This window comes from Pleurodeles waltl, chromosome 10, assembly GCF_031143425.1.
Source record: "Pleurodeles waltl isolate 20211129_DDA chromosome 10, aPleWal1.hap1.20221129, whole genome shotgun sequence".
NCBI lineage: Eukaryota > Metazoa > Chordata > Amphibia > Caudata > Salamandridae > Pleurodeles > Pleurodeles waltl.
Window position 1 is genome coordinate 423,499,068 of NC_090449.1, and position 27,130 is coordinate 423,526,197.

The 27,130-nt window shown below is 42.4% G+C and overlaps 1 protein-coding gene across 3 annotated transcripts in view; it reads left to right on the plus strand.

The window, feature by feature from the left end:
• Positions 1-27,130, plus strand: part of CFAP70 (cilia and flagella associated protein 70) — a 947,035-nt gene that overhangs the window by 568,470 nt on the left and 351,435 nt on the right. For all 3 annotated transcript variants that reach the window (XM_069210675.1, XM_069210677.1, XM_069210678.1), the window contains 2 exons: positions 2,809-2,973; positions 13,006-13,142. In XM_069210675.1, coding sequence (XP_069066776.1) covers positions 2,809-2,973; positions 13,006-13,142 — 302 coding nt within the window. The remainder of the gene's footprint in view (positions 1-2,808; positions 2,974-13,005; positions 13,143-27,130) is intronic.

Genomic DNA, 27,130 nt, shown 5'->3' on the forward strand with positions numbered 1-27,130 from the left:
ATGCACCATTTCCCACAGGCTGCAATGGTAGTCCTGCAGAAGCTTTTGCATGGCCTCCCTATGGGTGGTGAAAGTAATGCTGCAGCCCATAGGGATTCCCTGGAGCCCCAATGACCTGGGTACCTAAGTACCATACTAGGGACTTTAAAGGGGTACCAGGGATGAAATACTGGGTTACCAGTATGTAGTGACAACTTTGAGAACAGAGAGAGCATAAGCACTGGGGTCCTGGTTAGCAGAATCCCAGAGACACAGTCAAGCATACTGATAAAACAGTGAATCATACTGACAAGTAGGCCAAAGACCATAAGCACTGGGGTCCTGGCTAACAGGATCCCAGTGACACAGTCAGACACACTGACAAACAGGCCAAAAATTGGGGTAACCATGCTGAAAAGAAGCTACTTTCTTACAGATGTCATGACTGATGTAATATCTGGGGTAATTAGCAGTACATGGCGAGGCCGTGAGTTATAATTACCTTAGGGTACAAGTTTTAGTTACTTAATATAACTACTGAATTTCAGTGTTTTTTTATGAATAAAATCTGAGCCTACCTATAACGTCTCTGTAAACTTTGGTTGTTTCAGTGAATTTCTAAGGTTTTTTTTACATTTAATTTCCTAACTATAATCTCCCTATAACCTTTTTTTTTGTCAGTTAATTCTTATGTTTTTTTTTTTAATGCAGTTTCCAAACTAGAACATCCCTGCAACCTGGGTGTGTGAATGGGTGTGTTAGTGGTTTTGTGGGTGTGTGAAAGTGTGGTGGGTGTGTGAGTGCGTGTGTGACTGGCTGTGTGGGTCTGTGAGTGGGTGTGGGAGTGGCTGTGTGGGTCTGTGAGTGGTTTTGTGGGTCTGCGAGTGGGTATGTGAATGGCTGTATGGGTGTGTGAGTATGTAAGTGGATGTGTGAGTGGGTGTGTGAAAGCTGTGTAGCTCTGAGTGGGTGTGTGAGTGGGTTTGAGGGTCTGCGATTTGGTGCTTAGTGGCTGTGTGGGTGTGTGGTTCTGTGAGTGTGAGTAGGTGTGTGGATCTGTGAGTGTATTTTTTTTTATTTGTTTTCTTTTTAAATAGGGTCTAGATCCCCGAATCCACCCAAATGCTTGAGGATCCGGGGAGGATCTGCAGCTCCTTTCATGGTAAAATAAAGAGTTTTGGACAATTTCTTGCTCATGAGGGGTCCTTCACAGACCCCTCCATTAGTCCCATGGGGTAAGGATACCTCTACCCTGACCCTTTCTATCACTTTTTTCCTTATTTTCCCAGATGGAAACCAAGTCCTGGTGTCTCAAACTTCCCTCTCAGTTTGCGGTGAGCCAATCACAGCATTGCTGTTGGCGAGTGGATTCGCAAATCCAAGGAGGATCTGCTGAGGATCTGCGTCCCTATATATACAAATTTGGTTTTCTTTTAATATATATAACATATATATATATAGATCACAAATTAACTTGTACATTATTTTGCAATAAATGGTCTGCTTGTCCCCCAAAAGAACTCTCAAACTTCCCAGACCTTCTTACTGGTAGAACATCTCATATGCTCTCTGCCAATTTTTCAATGTGATGTTTTATGCCTACCCCCTTTGTTACCTCACTGAACCTCTGTCTAATGTTTCCCTGTCTACGTTAAACATCTATCAAAAAAGGTCCTCCATAGGGACAAATTTCAACAAAATCTATCTGCCAGAATAGCAGAATCAGTAGTTATCGGTGTCAGCATTTCTTTATATGCATATTTTTGATACCTACACAATTGCCCTAGTAACAGTAGACTATAGTGTTGTGTAATTCATATTGAACAAATGTGTTTACTCAAAAAATATACTCATCAATTCATCATACATTCAGTTATTCCCAGCACTAAAAAAATACACTCATTCTCTCCACTATTTTCTGTATAACATTTCTTGGATAAGGGTAGGTGTCCAGGTTCTGTTTTAAATCCAAGGTACGCTTTTCAAATGATCCATCAAGTCAATTTAACAAGACTGTTATTGCTTTAAAGTCTCATCTCCTTGTGTAGTAGCTACTCATATTCTTAGAATTGCACGTGTAAAGCCTACCCCCATATTGGACTGTCTCCTGGGGTAGTATTATGGATGTGGCCCACTGCTCCATTATGTGCTGGTGTGCACACTTACGTCTGTGCACTGGGTACAGACTGGGACATTGCATTGTGTTACCCAACCTACATTTTAAAGGAGGGCAGAGATCCTATTGCAGGCAGGTGTAGTCAGTGGCTGCACCCCCTGCAGAGGCGTTCTGGGGAAGGTCACAGAACCATCTTTATCTCCTCTTAAGAGGTTCCCTTGGGAGTGTGTGTGGGGGAGGGGTGCAGTGACTGTACATCACTTATATTTGTCACAGTCAGTGTGTCTCCTGTGTGCCTCTTTCCCTCTGTGCCAGCGTCTATAACAAAGTGCTGATGCAAAGGACGTGGGGGGCCACACCCCTGTGCAAATAAGGATGTAACCCTTTGAGATCAATCAATGCACATTTAGGGCTGGTGTGATTACCGAAGGGCTGTGCAAGTGTCTGCAACCCCACAAAGTCAGTGCAAATGCATGCTGTGCGCATGGGGCACTTAAATACGGCATTTCTTTCTTTAATCACCATTCAACTCTGTCCATCTGCTTTCTTTCCATGCCACCTAAGTAGCTGTCTCCAGCAGCTGTCTTATCTCCATCCCTATGTAGATCCCTCCCCCACCCCCTATCTCTCATGCAATTGGACTTTTGTTTAACACCACACCTCTAACAAGGACTGTTTGCCTGTCTTCCTTGTGCCTCCTATATTATCTTTAGGACTGTTCTATGAAATTCAGGACAATGACATTCAGATGGACATGGCGTTCCAAGAAGCTTGCAAACTTCGACAGGCAAATATAGAAAAGGACAGGGCTTCAGCACTAGACACAGTTGCGGTTTTTACCAAAGAGAATGCAGCACACGCTGAGGTCACTGAGAATGGTATGTATTGGTAAAGATGGTACATTGCACTTAGTGCATATTTTTGATGTGGTATGAATGTATTACACCATTTTCACAGTTAATATCTTTTGTGTAAACATGCAAAGAAAGTTAAAATGAGCGTAAAGCTCCAAGTAGCTTGCAGTAGCTATAAAGCCCTTCCTCTTGATGTCCCTTGCCCCTCCCTATATCACTCATTGTAATCACCCACATATGTCTGTTCTTCTTCCCTGCCTTTCTCATATGCATGATTGTAAGGATGGAAGTCCTTGCCATGCCATATACTTCTCTTTGATTGGAAAGTTTCTTGCAGGTTAGTCAATTGTCCTAAAGTTATGAGAAATGCAAAAAGTGCCTTTAAAATGGAAACTCAGACCTAACAATACCTTTACGTTCTCTTTTGTCAACTATATATAATTTAGCTTATATGCAGATGCACAGAGTGTGATATGTTATTTGTTTCCATTGTTGAGTGTGGGAAAAGGCCAAGACTCATCAGAGGCAAAGCCTCAAGTGTGTGTGTGATGATATTTCCCTCCTTCAATAGTAGGTAATAATTAGCATCTGTGTTTTATGCCATGCCATTTTTACATGTATATGTTTTTAATAGGGATTTAATCAAAACCAAAATGCAAGGGGTAACATTTGTTCACCAGGGTAAAATTACATTGAAGAGGGCTCTTGACTATTAGGAGAGTTGTTTCCTATGTAAACACACTATAACATGCAGTATGTGTGGCAGTAAACAGTCTTTATCTAATGTCAATTTTAGTGTACTGTGATAACAAAACTGAATTTGACTTCTCCATTTTAAAAATAAATGTACAAGGCTGTAATGTGTTTGACAGCACAGTGGCTCAGAATAACCTGCATTAGAAGTTGTATTTATTTTCACTGCCATCATGTAAATATATAAACAGTAGCCCATGTAGTTATACTGCAGCCTTCATTAGCTGAAAAGTACACCGCTCCTCTAAGAGTGACAGTACGGCCAGTATACCAGCATGCTCTACATTGCTAGTCAATTCAGTTCCTTTTTTTTCTTTTTTGGTTCCTTGAGAACTAGCTCTGTCTTTTCTTTTTTTTGAGAAAAATCTTTTCAAGCGACCTCAAAATATTCTGACAGAATTTGACTCATTTTACTGATGAATGTGAATTTTGTCAGAAGATGTCACATGGAACATTAAAGGACCAGGAAAAACTCCACATGCATGGCAGGCAGGAAGACGCCAGAAGATACTAACAAGCAAATGACCTGTCACAGGCTTCAAAAAGGCCTGAGGAACGGGTCCTTTAATCAAAAAAGTGTTCTGTAGCAACTACTGTAGGAAACTGGCTCTTTATGTGATATATCAAAATGAGGATTGTGCAAAGAGTTCAGGGGGTCCCTTACTAGTGGACATTGGCTTGCGCTAGCCATCCCAATGTGCTCTTTTTGGGGGGTAGTGTGGTTGAGCAGCATTAGGTTTATCAGAGAGAGGTGTTAGACATCTGCAAATACACACAGTCAGTCAGAGAACTTTATTCGGCAATTGCCATAAAAGTGCATACAAAGACACATATTACGAATCTGTAAATAGTATAAAACACAATTAAAAACTATAAAACAGATTATAAAAGCACTGTGTAAACATCCGGTCTAAAAACCCTTGACATATAACAAATAAATATACTAAAACATGAATGAGAATCGCAAAAACACAAGTTTACAGATATTGTCTCAGAATAGAAATCTCTCCCAAACATATAGAGATTAAAGTAAAGTAGACCTTTACCTAATACTTAAAGAAGCTGTAACAAAATTTAGTACATGATGACAGGTTTTGATATCTGGCAGTCTCTGAAAATATAATAGAGCTTCCTTATAATGGATAGGTCTAAGATGACGTAAAATGGGCAAAATAAAAGCCTTTCTAGGAGCAGCATATAAAGAGCAAAGGAGAAAGAAATGTAAGGTACTGTGCCTTGATTTAAAAACACAAGGGCAGGGTGGTAAATCCTTTTTCCAGATACATGGTTCGGGAAAGGCTACCTTAAAATGAATCAGATTAAATCTAAAAAAAGTTAAATAAGAGGATTGTTTAGAACTTGAAAACCAGATCAAATATGGTTCAAGACATGGGACAGTTATAATCCGGGTATAGGGATCAAAAGCTTTCAGTTTCAGGGAGCTATAAAATCTCAGCTCTGATATGTGCTCAAAATAAATTGACTTCAAGACAGACCTAGAGTTTGTGGTTAACAGTTGGGGTTCTTCAAACATGTACCTAAGCCCTAGCTTCTCAAAGAAGTTTTGCAGAAACACAAGCCAGGGAATCCTATTTGAGTTGTCCAATTGTAAGCAATCAGAGATACAGTCTTGAACAAGTTTTGCCGCAGGGTTCAAACAGCATTTAATCCAGAGCAGTAGAGGAGCGATAGAGACCCTGTCCTCCAAAAAACGTTGACCAGTTTCCTCATGGCTGATGATGTTTGCTATACATTTTGGAACTATCAGTAGTCTACGCAGGAATTTATTTTTGGCACTTTGGAGAGAGGGTATTTTGTTGTAGCCGCAAACTCCTGCCCCATATAAGACTGCTGCAGCACACTTGGAGTTGTAAAGTGTTTTCATCTGTCCAAGGGGTCTGTTACCTAATTTACTGGTAAAGCGAAAAATCGCTTCATTATTCCTTGTCAACTGTTGGAACTTGAAATTGATGTGTGTCTTCCAGGACAAAGAGGAACTCATATACATACATAAATAACAAAAAAAAATTACCTTGTTTAAAGTATGTCCTCCCATAATAAATTGTTTAGACTTTGTATTACGTGGGCCATATGTCATAACAAAAGACTTAGGGTAGTTTACTTTCAGATCAAGGTTCAACATAAAATTGTAAAATAGGTCCAAAAGTCCCTGTAAACCATTTGCGGTACAGGCAATTAAAACTGCATCATCAGCATATAATAAAACTGGAAGCGGTCTCTGGCCCATCTTTGGTACATCCTTTCCATGTTTTACCAGCGAATCGTAAAGCCCATTGATATATATCAGAAAAGGAAAGGCGCTAAGATACATCCCTGTCTTGTTGACGGAGTAGAAGAAGTTCTCTGACCATATAAACCAGTCTGAACTAAAACCGTTAAATCTGTGTGTAGGCGTTTAATAAGCTCCAAAAGGGACGTATCACAACCTAAAACTCCCAGAATTTGCCATAGCTTCGACCTATTAACCATATCAAAAGCACTAGTTAGATCGATAAATGCCATATGAATAGACTCTTTTTTGGCTGTCACGTATTTACTAAGTATCAGATGCAGATTTAAAACTTGCTCAACTGTGCCTACACCGGGTCTAAAACCAAATTGAATTGGGGATAAAATATGGGCCTCAGTCACCCAATCTTCTAACCGGGATAAGATCACACTTCCTAAAATCTTTGCTGTTGAATGAATAAGAGAAATTGGTCTATAACAGGAAGGATCTTGTCTGTTTCCTTTTTTGAAGATGGGAACAATGATAGCCGATTTCCATGAAATAGGTACGTTACTATTTACCGCGCTATTCAACACATTTGTAACTAAAGGGCCCCAAAGGTCAATTTCAGATTTGAAAAGATCAGCGGGGACCCCGTCAGGGCCAGGAGGCTTTCCCTGCCTTAGCCGATTAAAGGCGCTTAAGACCTCATAGAGATCAAATGTAATGTCTAGGGCCTTGATGTTAGAGTCTAAAATGGAATATGCAGTCAATAAATGAGACACACAACTCAAGAAGGAGATCCACACCAATTTACACAAATAACAAGTATCTTTAAATATGTTTAGGCACCGGAATCAATAGGATCAGGTAAGTACGTTTTGCAAGGAAAACAATTTTAGGTTTCAAAAGTCAACAATTGGTGCATTTTTCAGAAGCAGCAATGTTATCCTACAGAGAGAAAAACAAGTACTGCATTCAGGTACAGTACAGCGACTTATGAGACCAATCTCCTGGTCTTAAGGTAAGTATTGGGCAAGGGTCAGGACTACATCAACAGGTCACACCGGTTGGCACTAATGGTGCAGAGGTGTAGTACAGCGTCGGGTGCCCAGTGTTAGTCAATGGGAATCGGTCCAGTTGAAAAAAGGTGGCAGGTTTGGGCAGGGAATCCAGTCGAGCAGAACCAACAGGTGGGTTCAAGTCTTGAGATGCTCGTAGTTGGAGGGGCCCCTTCGGTCCTCTTCTCCACAGGCCAGGGACAATGGGTGCAGAGGTGTCCTGAGTCGCTGGGTTTTCTCCGCTGGGAGCTCTCGCGGTTGAGGGGGCCTGCGGGCAGAGGATACAGACAGCATCGGTGAGTCCACAGTGGGCAAGTCTAAGGTGGGTTTTGTCTCTGGAGGGCTGGAGAATCACATTGGCACAGTTGGCCAACTTCAACTTGGGCTATGCGGAATGGATGCAGTAGTGGTTTCCAGTGTCAGTTGTTGTGTGGTCCTAAGTCCTCTTAAGTCTCTTGGGGTGTCTGCAAGATGCAGGGAAGCAACTCCACTGCTCCACAGGAGTTCCTGGTTCTTTGTTGAAGGCAGACAGACCTCCCAAGTTTTTGGAGGCACAACTACTTGCAGAACGAGTTGACTTTGGCTCAGATTGGCGGGAACAGCAGACTGCCCGTCAGGCTGGTGCCAAGTCAGGTGCTTCTTCCTCTGGCTTTTTCTTTTGTGGCTCTTGAGTGTCCTTCTTGGTAGATCAGGAGGAATCTGATTCCCTACTGCCATAGGCTCCCCTAAATACTAAATTTAAGATAGTGCTGTAGCCAATGGGCTACTTACCCCTAGGGTCACTACACCCCCACCCCCCCCACATGACCTTTTTTCTGGGTCATGTTATGTGTATGTTTCCTGATTCTGGTCTGCTTAACAATCCCAGTTACCACCGGCTTTGAACAGGTGAGGGGGAGGGGGCTGTGGCAAATTTCAGGTCAGAAGGTCAGAGCGTTGTGGGCAGACGCCTGCAGGCTGATGAGCTTTGGCTTCCTCTGTCTGTGTTGCTTGGCATCTGGGGGCTCCCCTCAGTCCTGGGCCTCTGGCCCAGGGCTTTGTTGCTTTGTTGTTGCAGAGTATCAGGTGTCTGAAAGTTTTGATCTGGTTCTGGAGCATTGTCTGCTTCACCCTTGCTGCTGGGCTGCTCAGAAGGAAAGGGGCAGAGGTGCGCTGTGTCTCTGCCTGCAGCCCTTCCCTTACCACCAGCTAAACAGGTTTACTGAGTCCAGCTTCACTCTCGCTTTAACTGGGCCTGGTGTTTTCAAAACTGAAATTACTGACTCCAGGTTTTGTGGAAATGGTAATTTCAGGTCCAGAATCATCCACCCATTTGAAAGCAGGCAGAATGTTTTCTCCTTCAGAGATTCTGCTTCCACTGACTCATGTACCTAGGTATTACTCCGGTGTGCATTCATTTTTAGCTCATTTTCATCCTCTTACTTATGACAGCGGTAGATCTATTGGGCCTAATCAGTGAGTTTAAGCTTAAGGAAATGTAAGTAACAAAGTAAATATTTGAATACTATCAAGAATCCATTGTGCTCCTTGTAGTGTTAATTTTTCCTTCAAACCAAGGTATTTCGCAGCCTACTTCCCCAATGGAGAAGCACTTTATAGTCTGACAATAATTCTTCCAGTACAGGCTGGTGCCAATTACCTCAAATGCTGCCCCAAACCTCAGGATGAATATGATTTACTGCACCACAGGCCAAACCAACACTGTTGAGGAATGCATGGCATTCCTCATATCTGAATTAATCAGCTCAGACAACATTATCTTCCTCTAGGACTTTAATCTACTCTGGATCTGATCATATCATGAACACCCCAACTCTTGACCAGTGACCCTATCCCAGTGGTCTGTCCAACCATCTGCAGATCCCCTTCAAGTTGTTTTTTTCCCGGACTAAAATCTGTAATCAACCTTAGAAGGAAAAAATGTTTTAGGGACACAAGTAACCTTGACATTAAAGTCATGGTTAACATGGCCCTCTCAAATCTTGTCCCGATAGTGTTTCAACTCAACATCAACAAGGCCACAAACAAATTCAACTTCTGCATGGAATCATTGATTGAAGATTACGCTACCCTCAAGAGCAAAAGCAGCAGACCTAAATCATTTCTTCTTTGTTACTCAAAAGACATCTCTGAAGAACAGAAGCATCACAGAAAACTTGGAAAAAAATTGAGACAAGCTCCCTTACCACTCAGTCTGCCTACTCTGTGTTTCACAAAGGAAAAGTATAAACACCACATTTTTAGTGCCATGTCATCTAAAATCAGATCCGTCCTAGAAACTTCTAAGTATAACTACTGTTTGATGGAATGAATCAGGCTAACAACCCTTGTCCGATGCCCACACCAACACCCAAGCCTTCTGTGACTCTATGCAGCAAATTTGTAGAGTTCTTTGACAAGAAACTCAGGGACATAAACATCTCCTTTCCAGCCACATGCATCTGTGAAGTTGAGGAAAATCTACCCTGCAAGGCACTGCAATCATGGTTCTCTGTCTCCCCAGTCTCAGAATCTGACCATACTGCTGACCATATCCAAAGTGAAACTCTCAAACCATCTTTACAATGCTATTCCTGGCTCCATCAGTAAACCCCTCCCCTAATAACTACTCCCCGTATGGACTACTCTGGTCAACCTTTCCCTGGAATGGGGTTTGATTTCAGACCATCTATAAGTGGATCAAATCGCTACTCTTCTAAAAAATGCAAACTCTGGATACCAATGACTTAAACAAATTCTGTCTAGTCTCAACCATTCCATTCCTAGTAAGGTGATTGAAAGTTACATAGCTTCCCAACTGCAACCAAGCAAAAAACTTCCTTTATACTCTCCAATCAGGCTCCTGTCATGGCCACAGCACAAAAACGTAAATTCTTCAGATTGTGGATGATGCCCTCTGCATCCTCGATACACGAAATCCATGCTTTCTTATTCATCTTGAAATCTCAGTTACATTTGACAAGCACCTGGCTCTGATTTACACTTAGAAACAGCACATTGGATGTAAAGTCATTTCCTGAACTTATTCATCTCCTACCTTACTAACTGTTCCCAAATAGTGAAAATCAGGAACTCAGTCTTTAAGCTAACCTATGGTGAGGGGTTCCTCAAGGCTCCATCCTCTCTTCAACCCTTTTCACTCTCTACTTCGAACACTTCTGTGTGACCCTTAGGAACTCTGGAATCTTCTGCTTGTATGCTAGTGAAACCCAAATCTACCTGAAGGTCATGTCGCACACTAAAAAAAAATCAACCGTAAATTTCAAATCACCAACTCAAACTAAATCCAGCAAAAAGCCAGTCGTTCAGTTAAGGAATGGCTTGCTATATTCCCTGCCCTGAAGGGCCATCCCTCCATTGTTCAGAATGCCAAGACACTCGATTTCGCTCTCGACAGCCATCTCACCCTTCAGAGTCACATCACAGCCATAGCCAACAGCGCCCAGTTCCAGCTTAGGCTTCTTTGGAGAAACAGGTACCTGATCCCAAAACAGGGCCTTAAAACTGGTGTGCTGGTTGTCTCAAGACTGAACTATGGGATTGCACTCCTAACAGGCATCCCCAAAGCTTAACTAGGAGGAGTCATACATGAAGCAGCATGCTTTGTGACAGTCACAGGAAATTTGACCACATCTTCCTTCTAACCCTTCCATTGGTTTCCTTTAGAGGCGTGGCTCAATTTAAAACTGCAAGCATCATTCTCAAAAGACTGCACTCATCTTCTCCTGCTTACCTGTCAGAGAAATTAAACATTTTAGGCTGCAGCGTAAACAGAGTCTCTGACTTTGCTCTACAAGGTTTGGTTTCACACCGACGGGTAACACGAATGAACTTAGTTTAATGGACCACACTTGAATGTGAGAGACAGGTTTTTGTAGCCCTGCAGAACTACATCCAATACATAGCTGAAATGTTGTCAATGCTTTTGGATTACTAACAGTCCCTAAACAGGGTTCCAGGAACTTGGTGGTATCAGAAACAAGCCTCTTTTGTTGTTTTGAAAAACACACACACAAGATGTACTTAGATAAGACAATTTGACTAAAAAGCAGGTTTATTTCAACAGGTGTACCCTGCTGCTTAACACATCTAAAATAGCCACATGGAATAGGATTGAAATAGCACAAATTCACATTGCAACCAACGAAAATAAAATGAACATTTTTAACATGGTTAAAATGTCTAAAAACGTAAACTCTACTTCTATGTGCTATGCTAGGAGAGCATAGAAAGTAGAATAACTTGCAGCTAGATTTTCTTAGGGCTAAAGGGCGCACTGCATTCCTTTGTTTATAGCACAATGCTATAAATATCAGAGAAGTCGAGAAGGCCATGTTCTCTGTAAAAGACAAACACACATTCAGTATCAGTGTCGACTACTCCCAGTCTCCATATCAGCTTTCAATGGCAAGCGCAATATGGCGACTACATCTCTGGCTGGCAAAATCGTCTAATGGTCTGGCTGTATCTTGCTTGTGATAATCTGTCGCGAAGGACCTTTCTTGGCATGTCGTCAAGTACAGCCCTTTGATATTGTATCCTCTCTGAGATGGAATTTTCAGTGTCATCTTAGGAATGTTTCATATAGCCAGTAAGCTTCAAGATGCTAGCTTAAGATGCATTTCTTTATACAGCTAAGGTAAATTTACAACAATTGAGACTATGCTTTTTTGACTATTATTCTTGGACTGTCCTTGAAATTGAGCTAAAAAGGCACTTATTCCAGGCTGATATTGCATCAGATGTTTTGTTGATGTCTATACCTAAATTAATTGACACTTTCACAGTTCTTGGAAAGTCAAAGACAGACGACATCTGCGTCATAGGCAGACATGTTGATGGTTTTCCAGAAATACAGAAAATCGAATATCGGTTTCCTTAAAATAGAGTCAGGCCTTATGTCTTTACATCTGGAGCTAGCCAGAGAGATCGAGAAACACTCAGTCCCTTTTCCTTGAGCCTCCCACCTTTAGTTAAGAGTGATTCAGGAGCCAGTCATTTTCCAGAAGTGCCACAGGAATTTGGAACTCATTCCCTCAGTCTCTTCACCTGACCACATGCCATGCCACCTTCAAGAAAAATCTCAAAGCTCTTCTTTTTGATAGACACTTGAGTTAATTCTTCCAGTCCTCACAGGCTCCTCTATTTATGCTCTAATCTATCTGTGGTTACTTTCGTTACTCACAGTGCAATCTTTTTGTTTTGGTTCTTTTGTAGTTATAACTGTGATATGATTCACTTGTTCTGGTCTTATTGTAAAGGGCTCTGATGCCTATGGGCCTAATCGGCACTATGTAAATCACAAAAATAAAATAAATTAAAATATAAAGGTGTGCTCTCACATGCTTAATTGACAAGACAAAAGACTTTAGGCTTAAAAAACAACTATTTGTTAATTTATGTTGTGGATCTGAGGGTTGGATTATCTTCAAGCGAGGGCTAGCCGGATACATTATGTTGTGTAAATTAAGTTCTGTTACTGTAATGGCAATCCTGCCATTCCTAGCGAAATAAAAACACATACTATTACTTTTTCCATGTAACTTATTTGTACTGCTCTGGAGTCTGTTTGCAGTCTATGAATATATTTAATGTCTAACATGGAAGCAAAACATTTTACCAATAAGAGCAGTATTCTACAGTTTCCGGGGGTTCCTTATGTTTACGCTTTATGGTCATGATCCATGTCATCCATCTTTCTATCCATAAATAGGATGTATGTTCTGAAATGTCATCATAGTGGTTAGAAATCTCACCTGGGTGGTTTGGAGGGGCTACAAAAATGTTAACTGTCAAGAGTCCTAAGGCCCATTCTCCAGGTCAGGCATGTTAGCTCACAGTACATAAACCTAAAGTATATACTAATTCTGTAGAACTATTGTGAGAAGTAGACCACTTTTTTCCTATAACATAGTGTTTTCCACTTTGACGTACATAGTTTCAAAGTGCAACCTTTGGCATTTGCATCTGAAGTGAGCTCTCTTCATCCTTTTTTTTTAATCTTATCCTTAGCAGGTGCAGATGTTCAGACTGCACAGGAATCAGACCCTGGTGTGCATCTTGGATCTCATTCTTCCATTCAAATGACCAATCAACCCAGTATCTTCATGGAGACTATTGATTTCCTCATCAGAGTCAATGCTGTGCAGGTTAGTGCAAACAGATTTTGCGAGGGTGTAAATACCTACTGCAACTGTCACCGTTGCAGAGAATGATTACTCTCAGTATATATCCATGTGCAGCCCAGTAAGGTAGTTACTAGGACTGCCATGTATATTGCCAAGGAGGAACCTTTGACTTTGTTCTTGATGCATCCTCTTTCATCAACTGGCTTGTGACATTGTTGATAAGGTGTTAGGCCAGCTTAGAAGAGTATTTATTTCTAAGCTGTTGATTATTTGGTGTATCATTCCGCCTTGCTTGGCACTGCATGAAAGACTCTACATCAGAAAAACCTACATTTAGCACACATTTTGTCAAATTTAATTATTTATTTCATACATGCGTTGTATAGAGAAGGTGATCTTAATTATGTACCTCAGAAAGCATTGTGTGAATGCACGTGCTATGGCTCTGGGGCAAATCTTACACTAACATGGCCTCCTAATTTCTTTTTGTTTATCACTTTACATGACCATCTTGGGATCAGGCCATCCTGATGTGATAAACACAAAGCAATTAGGAGGTGCATGTATGAGATGTACATGTATTAAAATGTAATCAGTTAATCAAAACCACCAATGACAGTTTATCACCATCATCAGTATCACTAATACCACCAATACCAAGAATACTACTACAATTACAGAACCTATAATACAACCACCACCGATACAATCACTAGCAATACAACAACTGCCACTATCAATACCACACTGTCAGTAGCATCACCAATACCACCATCTTTGCCACAACCAAAACCACCCCACCCCATTACTAGGAATTCCACCATAATAGCAATACCTTCACCAATTTCACCATTAATACAGCAATCACTATCCCAACCATCATTAGCCCCACCACCAGTACCACTACCACTTATTTTACCAAGATCATCATCACCAATAACGCACCCACCAATGACACCATGACAACCACTAATACCACCAGCACCAGTACTGTTGCTACTGTCAAAACCTGTATGTAGAGGCCATGGGCAACCAGAGGATGCTAGGCCACAGCTGTGGGGCTTGGGGTTGTTTACCTCTCATATCCGAGGGTCTGTTCTACTATGGCTTTGCAAACTTGGCCAAGTACAAATAGCACTTTACTCTCAGTGGTGGTGTTACAGTCACAGGCTTTTTGCAAACATTAGTGTGGAAGTACAAAAGACTAGCCACTCAACAAATTCCCTACAGAGCAATAACACGATTGTCCAGCCCAGTGCTTATCTCTGATAAAGGAAAGTACTTAATTACACTGCAAAACTCAATGCTACACAAACGTTTCAAATAACTAGGGTACAGGAGTGAGGCTAATTCTTCCAGGTAAGGCTCTTTCCCTTCCTCACTCGATCTGCATGTACCATACTGCTTTACTCTACAGTACTCTGGCATGGGTAACAGTGCAGATGCAGTTCTTTTTCTCATGGGTAGCAATCTTTAGTCGGTAATAGCACTTAGTCTCTCACTCTGGTTCTGGGCTCTGATAGGCCCCTTATGGAAGCCTCCTGGGCCTCAATCAGGGGCCACCTTCGCTGGAAGGAAAGTGTGTTGGTCATATTTGGGCCAGGTAGCTGCTTCCCTTGGAGGGAGAAGGCACACACCTCATAGCAGTGTCCTGGAGGCAGCGGTGGCATGTGGCTGTCTTGATACAATACCCTCTTTTGGGTTGATGGTGGCAGGAGCAGATGGGTCGCCTCCTCTTCCTGGGTTAGAGGAGTCACTCAGGCTTTCATGGGATGAGGGGACACCAGGGACACTATTAGAAGCACTCAATGCCATACTGAGGGGGGTCATCATCAGCTATCAGTCTGGGAGGCGCCAGTGTGACCAAAAAGAGATCGCAGAGTAGGAAGCCCAGTTACTGGCAATAGAACAGCAGTGTGCGGACAACCCTGAGGTGGTCATTTTGAGAAATATTAGATACACCCAATCCTTAATTCGATAGACATGATTCCTAGACAAATGGTGGCAGTTGTGGCTGGTGATGCAGAGTCACATCTATCACTGGGGAGACAAAACTAATAAAGCCCTCCATCGCCTATGCTTGCCTGCAGCAACATGCCCTCCAGTGTACCAACTGGTGGACAAATGGGGCAAGAATATCACGAACACTCTCCTGATAACAGTTGAATTTGCTCACTACTTCCCCAAACTCTACTCTACTTTGCACTGGCCTTCTGACTCACATATGGCATTTGTTAAAGACCTGTCATCCCGACGCCTCACTTCTCTGGAGAAAAACCATGGAGGACCTTAGGGCAGCTGTAGCCCAGCTTCAGTCAGGCAAAACCCCGGACCTGAATGGGTTCCCCGTCAAATTCATAAAGGCATACTGGTCACTATTGAGCCCAATACATGCAGACATGTCCCAAGGGGCACACATAACAAGTCAACTGCCCCCTGGCATGTGCCTGGCTACATAATGGTGATCCCCATGCCGAGTCAACCCCTGACCTGCTGCTGTTCCTATCGCCCCCATCTCCCTATTGAATACTGAAGTTAAGATGTGGGTGAACGCCCTTGTTAATAGACTGCTAAAGGTGGGGTGCTCTTTGGTTTACCTGGACCAGTACGGTTTTATGCTGGATCAGACCACGTGACACAACATTGGATGCACTCACAATGCACTGGGCCTCACAGACTGAATGCCAGGAGACAAGTCACTCCTCGACTTTAGTAAGGCCTTTGACTCAGTGGAGTGGCCTTACCTCTTCACCCTGCTTGCCAAAATGAATTTTGGACCCACATTCATCAGGTCGATTAGACTCCTCCATACTGACCACATGGCCCATTTAGCTGGGAAGCCTGTCCAGGTGAGAAGCTCAATGTTCACACTCTCTGCTACTAGACATACTTTAACTACCTGGGATAGTCTTGATCTATCTATGTTCCTGTCCCTACCTATGTTCACAAAATTAAATGAGGGTCTCCAAAGGATCAATTTCTTCTGGCAAAGCTTTGCCTTCTTAATTCTGACACATTGACTGCCTTGGTTAATCTTGTCATTGGCTCACTTCAACAGGGCTTTATTCCTTTGGAGTGGAAGCATGCGATGTTTCTCCCCATACAAAATAAAGCTAATTTAGATCCAGGTACTTGGTCTTACTACAGACCTATCTCCCTGCTTCCCATAATGTCCAAGATTCCTATAAAACATCTCTGTAAACAGCTTTCTATCTTTGTGGCATATTTAAAAACTCCTTCACAATTCTCAATTTGGACTTAGAGCAGGTCACAACACCTAGTTCGTTTCTATTTGGTGTTACTGAACACCTCAGAAAGCTATTGGACATTGGTGAGACAGCAGCACTGATTCTTCTTGATCTCAGTCCGGCGTTTGATACAGTGTCTCATGCTACTCCGTTAGAAAGGTTAAGGCACTTGGGGATACAGGGGAAAGCTTTAATGTGGTACTCCTCCTTTCTTAATGATTACTCTTTTCAAATTTTGTCCAAAGGAGTCATGTCTAAACGGCATGCTCTGACTGCGGGAACCCCACAGGGATCATCCCCTCTTTAACATTTATGTCCAGCCCTTGTCAGAGCTGGTAGAGCAGATGGGTCTCACAATTGTTTCCTTTGCTAATGATACTCAGATAATCTTTTTTGTATCATTCTCTCATGATCACAGTTCCAGCTCTTTAAACTCCTGTTTAGCCCAGGTGGCTACCTGGATGAGCAATATTTGGCTGAAGCTAAATGGCAATAAAACTGAGGTGTTAATTCTTGGCAAAAATCCCAGTCTCTGGGCCTGCAACATTGGCCGTCCACATTGGGGGAAATAACTCGCCAGTAACCAAAGCTAAGAACTTAGGCTTCCTTGTTGATAACAAGCTTTCTATGAAGCCAGAGGTAGCCAAGGTGGCGGGAACCTGTTTTGCTAACTTGAAATAGTTATGCAAATTAATTTGGATGCTCCCCATAAAATGCTCAGAAAACAGTGGTCCGGGCATTAATTCAATCTCGTCTGGACTATGGAAATATCCTTTATTTGGGGATTGATAAGGCTCCCTGAGACAGCTTCAAGTAGTACAGAATGTAGGGTTAAGACGGATTTATCGATTTCCGAAGTCTGCCTCTGTGACTGCACTCCACTGTAAATTACACTGGTTGGAAGTAAAAAAAAAAAAGCATTCCGTTTAAGGCCTTATGCTATGTTTTCAAGGCCAGAGCAGGAACTGCCCCGGCTACATTTCTGACCTGATCAAAATATAACAACCAACTCGGAACTTACACTCCAGCAAACTTTCTCTCTGCTGTGTACCCAAATTTAAACTTACTCGCATGGGAGGCTGTTCATTCTCTACAATAGGCCCTAAGCTGTGGAATACACTACCTACACAACTTCGGTCCTCTACTTCTCTGAGTATCTTTTGGAAACGGCTGAAAACATGACCTTTTTAATCGTCAGTGGCCAATTCTCCTACCTGTGAGATATGGCGCCCGGAAACCCTATTTCAGTGGCTGTTTGTACTTTATAAGTATTTAATAATAATAACAATAATAATATTGTCCCAGACCTTTCCCACATGCTGTGGCATACGACAGGGATGCTCCCCCTATCCCCACTACTCTTTGCCCTGACAATAGAGCCTCTGGCAGGGTGGATAAGAGTGGACAATCAGATGGAGGGCTTTGAGTTTTGCTCTGGCATGTCAAATGAGATCGTCCTCTATGCCCATGATGTCCTGATCTTTCTGTCAGACCTACCCACATCAGGACCACAGGATCTCCGGATTATGGAGATCTTAAGGGAGTATGCTGGCCTGCACATCAACACAGTTAAATCTACTTTATATCTTGTGGGAGGGTCAGATACCAACACTGTCTTGGGCCCTGGACCTCAGGATACATACAGAAGGCTTTGAATACCTGTATACATTACTCAGGACAACCACTGGGTCTGGGAAGAGAACCTACAATAACATATGGTAGGACTGCAAGCTGATTTCGATTTCCTGCCCACGCTCCCACTGTCACTTATGAGTAGGTCGTCAATCTACAGAATGGTTAGGCTCACCTGACTTTTATACCAGCTAAAAAACTACCTGCATCCCATTCCCAATAACTTCTTCATATATTGTGGCGAACCTCTGTGTCCTTCCTCTGGAATTACCAACCACACAGAGTACCACAAGTTAACCTTTGTTGGGGGCTGGCTACACTAAACCTCCTCTTATGTTACAGAGCTGCTCCTCTGATTGTACTTAACAAATGGTGGCATAGAGATGACACAGCCTATCCATCCGAGCAATGGGCCTTTTGAGGGAATCCGATTTCACATTTTCTTTATGGAGACCTCATTCTCCTTATAATTCCCTTGGCGAATCTGGTATGAATGGTACATATGGAATGGCAGCTTGCATGCACAGGGCTGGGGCAGGTGCCTTACAGGGAAAACCCCACTATGGATGGGGCACTGGGATTCACATGTGGTATCTCTGGATGTATTCAGAGAGTGGGACATCATTGGGATCTCAACCCTGCGAGACATCATGACAGGAACACCAGTATATCCTTCTCTAGCCTACAAGTGGAGTTTAAGCTACATAGAACTCCATTCTACAGCTATCTACAAAGCAGACATGCTCTTCAACCCTATATATCCAATCTGAAGGACCTCCCTGAGTTCAGCCCCCTGGAGGTCCAGGTATTCTATAGCCCTCGATACATCACAGATTGTCTGCAATATACAAATCAGTGTTCATAAACACTCCAGACACATTCCATTCCCTACAAGAAACCTGGATGAGAGACCTTGAACAGTTGGGTGATGATGACTGGCGAGAAGCCTTAAACTCCCTCAGAGATGCGGCTCTAGCCCCTCAATTCTGCATTATACAGTTTAAGTACTTACATAGGGCCTACCTCACACGTTCAAAACTGGGGCCAATGGACATAATCACCTCACCCCTCTTCCTGCACTGCACAACCCGTAAAGGAACCCGTAAAGGAAATTTCTTCCACACGGTCTGGACCTGCCAGGGCCTTAGCCCTTTTTGGATGGAGTTCTGGCCTGTCTGAGCAGCGACCTGGTGCGACCACTGGCCAGCAACTCCAAGATGGCCTTGCTGCACATCCCACAAGACATTGAGGGCAATAGATATAAAAGAACCCTTTTATTTATAGGGCTAGCACTGATAGTCGTGGGGACGCCCTCTCTAGATGAGTGGTGACATGTGCATGGAAGCCTGTATATGCAGCCAGAGGTTGTCGCCAGAAACATAGGAGGGTCTGGGGAAGCTTGGCCCGCTATTGGGAGATTGCCGTTGATTCACACAAAGACCTACCCCAATCCTTAGACGCAGAGTTGCGGGCCTATGGAGTGGGACAACACAACCTGGGGGGGGGGAGGGGTGCACCACAGGATTGCAATGGATTTTGGAGGCACTTCAGCTGGAAGGGAGGATAACCGATGTGCATTATTGGCACTGTGTCTTACTGTATAATTCTACAATATGCTGAATGACCACTGTCTAAAACTATCTAACTCGGATGTAGACATTGAACTGTGTAATGTTTTATTTTCCAGTTATTAGATTGGAAAATGCCAATTAGAGTGACCACCCCCTCTAGGTCATTTCAGACAATGTCTCTTGTCCAGAACTTTTCATCTACAAATGATTGATGTCACTTCTGTTAGCCTAATCGGTTCATAGCAGCAAAACAAGACTGCTACACCCAGAATGCATAAAAATATCACACAAAAGTACAGGACTGGAAACATTGGGCCTGATTTAGATTTTGGCAGATGGAATACTCTGTGACTAACGTGACAGATATCTCATGCTCCGTATTACCATCCCCATAAAGGGATATGGCAGACAGGATATCTGTCACATTTGTGATGGAGTATTCCCCTCTGACAAACTCTAAGTCAGGCCCAGTGTCTTTAATGACTCGGAGGAAAATGGCCACCATAATACCAATATCATCACAACAGTACCAGTACAAACAAAAGTGACACTAGTACCACGAATATTTTCACCAGTAACACCAACATATAATTACCACCACCAATTCAAATACTAGTTACACCAGTGATACCCCCATCATCAATACCATCAACAATAACACCAAGACTATCACCAGCAATACCACCATTACTCCCTACAAAATAACATAACCAATATCACACAACCACAGAAAACAGTACCATTTGTTCCGCTACTAAAACAACACCAATACAACAGCATTCAATACCACACCACTTCAAATTCCACCATCTATTTCACCAGTAAAGCGACCACAAATGCAAATACGATCTCAAACAGTCCCACCATCATTACCAATACCACATCAAGACCACCAACAGTAACACCAGTGTCACCAACAAAAACACCTGTACCAATGCCTCCAATACCGCATCGAACAATACACAAACACCACTGATACCACCAATAATACCACCATCTATGTCACAACATCAGCAATACTAACAATACCACCAATACCACTATCAGTGCCTCCACCTGTATCACAAGAACACCAATACTACCAGTAATGCTGCCACTTAGACCATTGGTGTTCCCACCACCAATGCCACAACCACAAATACCACCATAAAATCACAAATACCACAACCAGTAGATTAACGCGAGTATCACCACAACTAATACCACTTCTAAAAATACCACCACTTATACAAACACATTTATCACCACTACCACTGCCCCTCCACCAATACTATCAGTAGAACACCACTTGTACCAACACCTCTGCTACTACCGTGACAATTTCAGTGCTACACCACTGGTACTACCAGCAAAACCACCACCATTGCCACCTATACCAATATGAGTACCACCAATGCCACCAATACCATAATTCCCAGTACGACCACTGATGCAACCATACTACACCAGTAAAATCACTAATACCACCTATACAATGCCACCACCACAAGTACCACCACCATCAATATCGCCACCACAATATTAATAAAACTACCACCAATACCACTACCAACAATATCACCACCAGCAGTGGCATTAGTACCATCAATAACAGCACCATCATTACCACCAGAAATACACAAATCAATACCAACACCACAGACATCACCGCCGCAAATATCACACCTCCTATACTACCAGAACTAGTGCCACCACCAATAGCACATGCACCAAAACAGATACCACTGATAACGCGTCCCTCTTTGTCAATTTATACACATTAGAACTCGTTTTAGGCTGATGAATCTTTTGACCCAGTGGTGAGACACCGTAAGATGAGGTAACTGATCAATATGTCAAGTAATATATCAATGATATTATCAACATATATCACCACAATATATTTCACTTTAGACATTGGTTAAACTGTCGGTACAACCATGACCTTTCAGTCATGAATAACCACACTGTTATTGAAGTTTTGTGAATTTTATTCCCTATTGATTACAATCTAATAGAAAATGTATTAATCTCAAAACCAAGAAGCAAAAGAGCATAGTCACGATATGGCAACTGTGATAAGATTTTAACAATGCAAAGATCACAACATGAAAACACTAATATAGGAGATACACAGATCAGAATGCATAGAATATCATATAAGTCCCAGTTCAGCATAGCACAACGTCAGTCATGTCCGTTTGTCAGTCAAGGTGAATATCTAATCTAACCACTAATTAGCATCAGCATGTTGGACTTCATGCAAAACAATTTAGAACACTAATTTAGAAAACATCTAACTAGGGTCTCTATCCAAAAATACAGCAGTTGGTACCTAGAAAGGAAAAGCAAATAGACAAATTACAATAGCAATTGTCATAATTACCCTCCTCAGAATGAGTCAGCATACAGGATCAGTCTTCGTCTTCAGGACATCAGTTAGATCACCATCAGTCTATCGCGTCTAAGGGCAGGGGGCACTTCCCTCATAAGGAGGAAAAGTGTAATGGGGCAAACTAAGGGTGAGGATGGTTTATTAAGTCTCAAGTCACCAAACAGAGTGACAGAGTTTCTGGATGCAATTGATATCATTCCCTACCTAATTCTCTTGAGTCTTCTGTGTCATGGGTTTTTATCCCTTTTTCGTAATACCTTCCCCCAAAATTCTATTGGATAGTCGCTACACCCCACTATCTTTAACCTATCAAATTATACATTAAGTAATGCACTTGTCACCCCATGATAATTCATAACACTTTGATTGGTCTTCATAATTTATGTTTTTCGTAGGTGGCACATCCGGGGTTACTTCATTTTCTGGCACGTTCTTCGAATCAAAAGTTCTCTTTTCCATGGTCGAACGTCCTTGAATGTTTCGAGTATTGTTACAAAAACGTATAAAACTTATACTAAAGCAGCTAGCATGCGGATGGGAACAAACCTAAGTTTGCTACATGAAACAAAGAAAAGAACACATGCTGGGTCATGGCCTTTTGCGAGTCAGCACACTGGAGAAACAGAAAAATATGCTTTAATATGAGAGTTACACAGCTAATTCTTCGACTCACGCTAACTTAAGGTTTATGGATTCTAATAAATGAAATCTTCGTAGATGTTAATGTATTCAATTAATCATAGTGCAAGCAATCATTACTTATAGTCGACATTAGTATATGTATACAATAATTCTCTATGTTTAAAATATATTTCAACTAATAATATTTTTATGATTATTAATGCAGCATTGTTAAGTATAAATGTTTCACATCTAAAATAGGTAATGTTTCGATTACGCTCTCTCAGTCCCTCCTCTAATGACGCTCGTCATCACACCAATCTTTCTTTGATCCTTCAATTCTAATTTTTCACTTTGCGCATAATGCGCATTTCAACATCTTGCCCTTTATGTGAACTTTCCCATATTTCATTGAACATTTTCTCTCTCTCACTTTCTTCATTTCTTCTGGTTCTTTTGGTCCAATTTCTTTTTACTTTATCATTTATTTTACATGCCCCCCATAATCCTAATAGACAAACCAAAATAATTAATAGACCCATTAATATTTTTGCAAGTACCCCATTCCAAATGTTGGTAAACCAGCTTCCCACTCGGGCAATTCCTTTCCCAAATTTCTCCCAAACACCAAGTTCTTTCAGATCTTTCAAGTCTGTACTATCTCTAGTAAGGTTAGTAAGCATGCTTCTAATTTTCTTGCTGTTATCAGGTATGAATGAGCAACAATGACGCTCATTAAGCATTTTGCAGACTCCTCCACTCTTTGCTAAAAGAATGTCTAAAGCAAGCCGATTTTGAAGAGTCATAGCTCTTTCTGCAGCAAGTTCAGTAGCCATCAGGAGTATAGCCCCTGTAAAATTTGTCAACATGTTATCCACTATAGTAGACAACTTTTGGATTTTCATAGAATTCAAGATAACCCCTACTGATGGGATTATAGCTCCAAATATATCACCAATGACAGCCGCCACTGATTCTCGTTTTTGTCTAGGATGTTGTACTTCAGACGTTTTAGGTATTTGTTTTAAGTCATCAATTTGATATATCTTTGGGAATACTATCCCCAAATAACATGTCCCATACCATCCCTTAGGGAGACGGTAATAAGCATTTAGCCCACAGATGTAATAGATTCCAGGGATCGCTGGATCTTGTCCATTCAGCATAAAGGTCCTTTTACTCTGAAACAAAAACACATGCCTACACTCACTCGTACCCACAAACAAATTGCTCAGATTTTGGTCTATATACACAGAGTCTACCTACGTGTAATGCATCTATAGCTAGTTTGCCTTGTGTTTTGATTGCAGTATAAGCACAATCATTTGCATATGTACGTTTCTCTAATCCTTTTTCTAATCTTTCTTTCAGTGCTTTGCGTCTATCGTCTGTGTGATCTAAAAAGCTTTTCTCTACAGGTGACAATAAGCAAGTCAAATTATTGCGATGTGCATAAGCAGTCCCGAATGTAACTGTTGGCTCAAAGAATCCCCTAACTATTTTTATATCATGTTCCTTAGCTAATTTATTTAAAAATTCAATCACAGGCACAAAGGAAAACTCAACATCCAAGTTCGAATAAAAATATTGCACATGCTCTTGATTATAGAATCTTTTTAGTAGTAAGCTGCAACTTATTCCATAAGTTAGAGGGAGGCTATGATAGGTAACTCCCTCCTGTACAGACGAAGGAATTTTAGTACATACATAACAATCTTTTGCATCCATGGTTTCCACATATTCGTTTAGTAAGCGATAGAAAACATTAGTAGAAAGTTCCCCTTTTGCATTAGTTCCCTCATGCATATGTCTTGCTTCCTGCTCAAATCTCTCCCACTGTGTTAGTTTAGTAGTAGTTTCAGGTTTTGAAGTTGCGTTAATAGTTTCTTTCTCTTTCCATGGCATTCCCACAATCACTCCTACAATCATAACTGCACACACAACACCTATTATAAGACCTAACCAACCACACACCTTACTTTCCTTGCTACTATTTCTATTATAAGCCATGTTTGTATAGAATCAGAATAGCAGATCGACAATCAACTTGAGAATCAACCTCTGCAGATTTTTACAGCGTTTTCACTCACTCCAGGACCTCTTTTTGTCAATTCAGGTTAGCAGCTTGTCGTAATCAGGTTTTCTTCAAAAGTCAAATCCGGTTTTAGTGTCACTTCCAGTAGTTTATAAAGTCTCTCTTTCAGTTTCCAAATTTCAACCTTAGTTAAGCTTCTCCCTGAAATTTTGTTCAGGTACCGTAATATTGGCCTGGTACTTCTCGATCAAAACAGAATGCTAGGAATTCTTGTTGCCATTCAGAGGTTGTAGCATACGCCCATTCAGGACCTGTATATCTTCTGTTAGCGATTCTTTTTTTTTTTAGTCTTCGTTCACCTTGTTGTTCTCCCTCACTCAAATCGTTTGCTTGTGAGGTATCACTCTCTTCTATGATTGTGTCATTTGATACCCCTCTTATCTTAGGTTGCGACTTGTCTGGCCAATTGTCGTCTCTATGGGGGTGATTCCAACCCTGGCAGTCCGAGACCGCCAGGGTTGGGGACCGCGGGAGCACCGCCAACAGGCTGGCGGTGCTCCCAATGGCATTCTGACCGCGGCGGTATGGCCGCGGTCAGAAACTGAAAACCGGCGGTTCCCCGCCGGTTTTCCGCTGCCCTGAGGAATCCTCCATGGCGGCGCAGCTTGCTGCGCCGCCATGGGGATTCTGACCCCCTCACCGCCATCCTGTTCCTGGCGGTTTTGACCGCCAGGAACAGGATGGCGGTGAGGGGTGTCGTGGGGCCCCTGGGGGCCCCTGCAGTGCCCATGCCAACGGCATGGGCACTGCAGGGGCCCCCGTAAGAGGGCCCCTAAAAGATTTTCAGTGTCTGCCATGCAGACACTGAAAATCGCGACGGGTGCTACTGCACCCGTCGCACCCTTCCCACTCCGCCGGCTCCATTCGGAGCCGGCTTCCTCGTGGGAAGGGGTTTCCTGCTGGGCTGGCGGGCGGCCTTCTGGCGGTCGCCCGCCAGCCCAGCGGGAAACACAGAATAACCGCGGCGGTCTTCTGACCGCGTAGCGGTATTCTGTTGGGGGAACTTTGGCGGGCGGCCTCCGCCGCCCGCCAAAGTTGGAATCACCCCCTATGTGTCTTTCCTCTATGTTTTCCCTCAGAACGTTGGACTGCACCCTCTTCTTGTGATATGGTGTTTTCTCTTGACGGACCTGCAACTGGTTCGTGAAACTCTGACACGTTTTGATTTGTATCTATAGTTTCTTCTTCTCTCTCTTCTTCTGGTTCGGTGTTGGGTTCAGATTCTAACCCGTATTCGTCTACTTCTGGGAGAACCTCTCCTTGGCTTAGTTCTCCTGGTGCCTCTACTGAGATAGGCACTCTGTCACCTCTCTCGAACTCATTGACTATTTGAGGGACAAGGCTATTCTCAGTGGGCTCTCCGGTAGTCTCAGTTTCTTCTTGATTGTTCTCTGACCCTGAGACTTCTCTTTCTGAAGTCGCTGTACCGGAAACTTCAAGTTCCTCTTCAACGGGACACGTTACCTTTTTTGTATGACTGGCATGTATCCAGTTGGGAACTCCGGCACACTTCACAGCAGTAGTAGTTGTTAATATTACTTGATACGGTCCCTTCCAGCGTGGTCCTAGACACGATTTTCTCTCGTGCTTCTTGACAACCACCCAATCACTGGCTTGTAGAGAGTGACCTGGATCGCCAATCGGTGGCAACGTGTTAGCTTCCACCTGGTGAGAAAAAGAGCGAATCACGTTAGCCAAACCTTTGCAGTAATCCAACACCATATCATCTGTAATATTCACTAGTGCATTTCCAGGTACTGCTGGTAATCTCATTGCTCTGCCCATGAGGATTTCATGGGGAGATAATCCTGTTTTCTTGTCTAGGTTATTTCTCATAGACATCAGCACTAGAGGTAAGGCATCTGGCCACTTTATATTTGTTGCTGCACACATTTTTGCCATCCTTTATTTCAAAGTACCATTCATCTGCTCAACTAGTCCCGATGCTTCAGGGCGATAGCTACAATGCAGCTTTTGTTCAATGTTGAGTGCGGCACACAGAAGTTTAATCACCTCATTGTCGAAGTGTCTTCCCCTATCTGATTCTATAGAAACCTGAATCTTGGTATCAGTTCCCTAAGTAGTAGTTTTGCAACAGTAAGACTGTCATTTCTACGTGTGGGATATGCCTCTATTCAATGACTGAACACACACACAATCACCAACACGTACTTCAATCCTCCACAAACAGGCATTTCGATAAAATCCATTTGCATTTTGTTGAATGGACCTCCAGCCCTCCCAATGTGTCTCAAAGTTACCACAGTTCCTTTTCCAGCATTCATCTGTTGACAGATGACGCACCTGTGACAAGTTATTTCTGCGGCATGTCTGAATTTTGGATTGAACCAATCAATCTTAAAGGACCTGATCATGGCATCTCTTCCCAGATGCGCCTGCCCATGGCAGAGCTGGGCAAACTGTGACAAAAGACTATTTGGCAAGAACAATTTTCCCTGCTCTGAAAC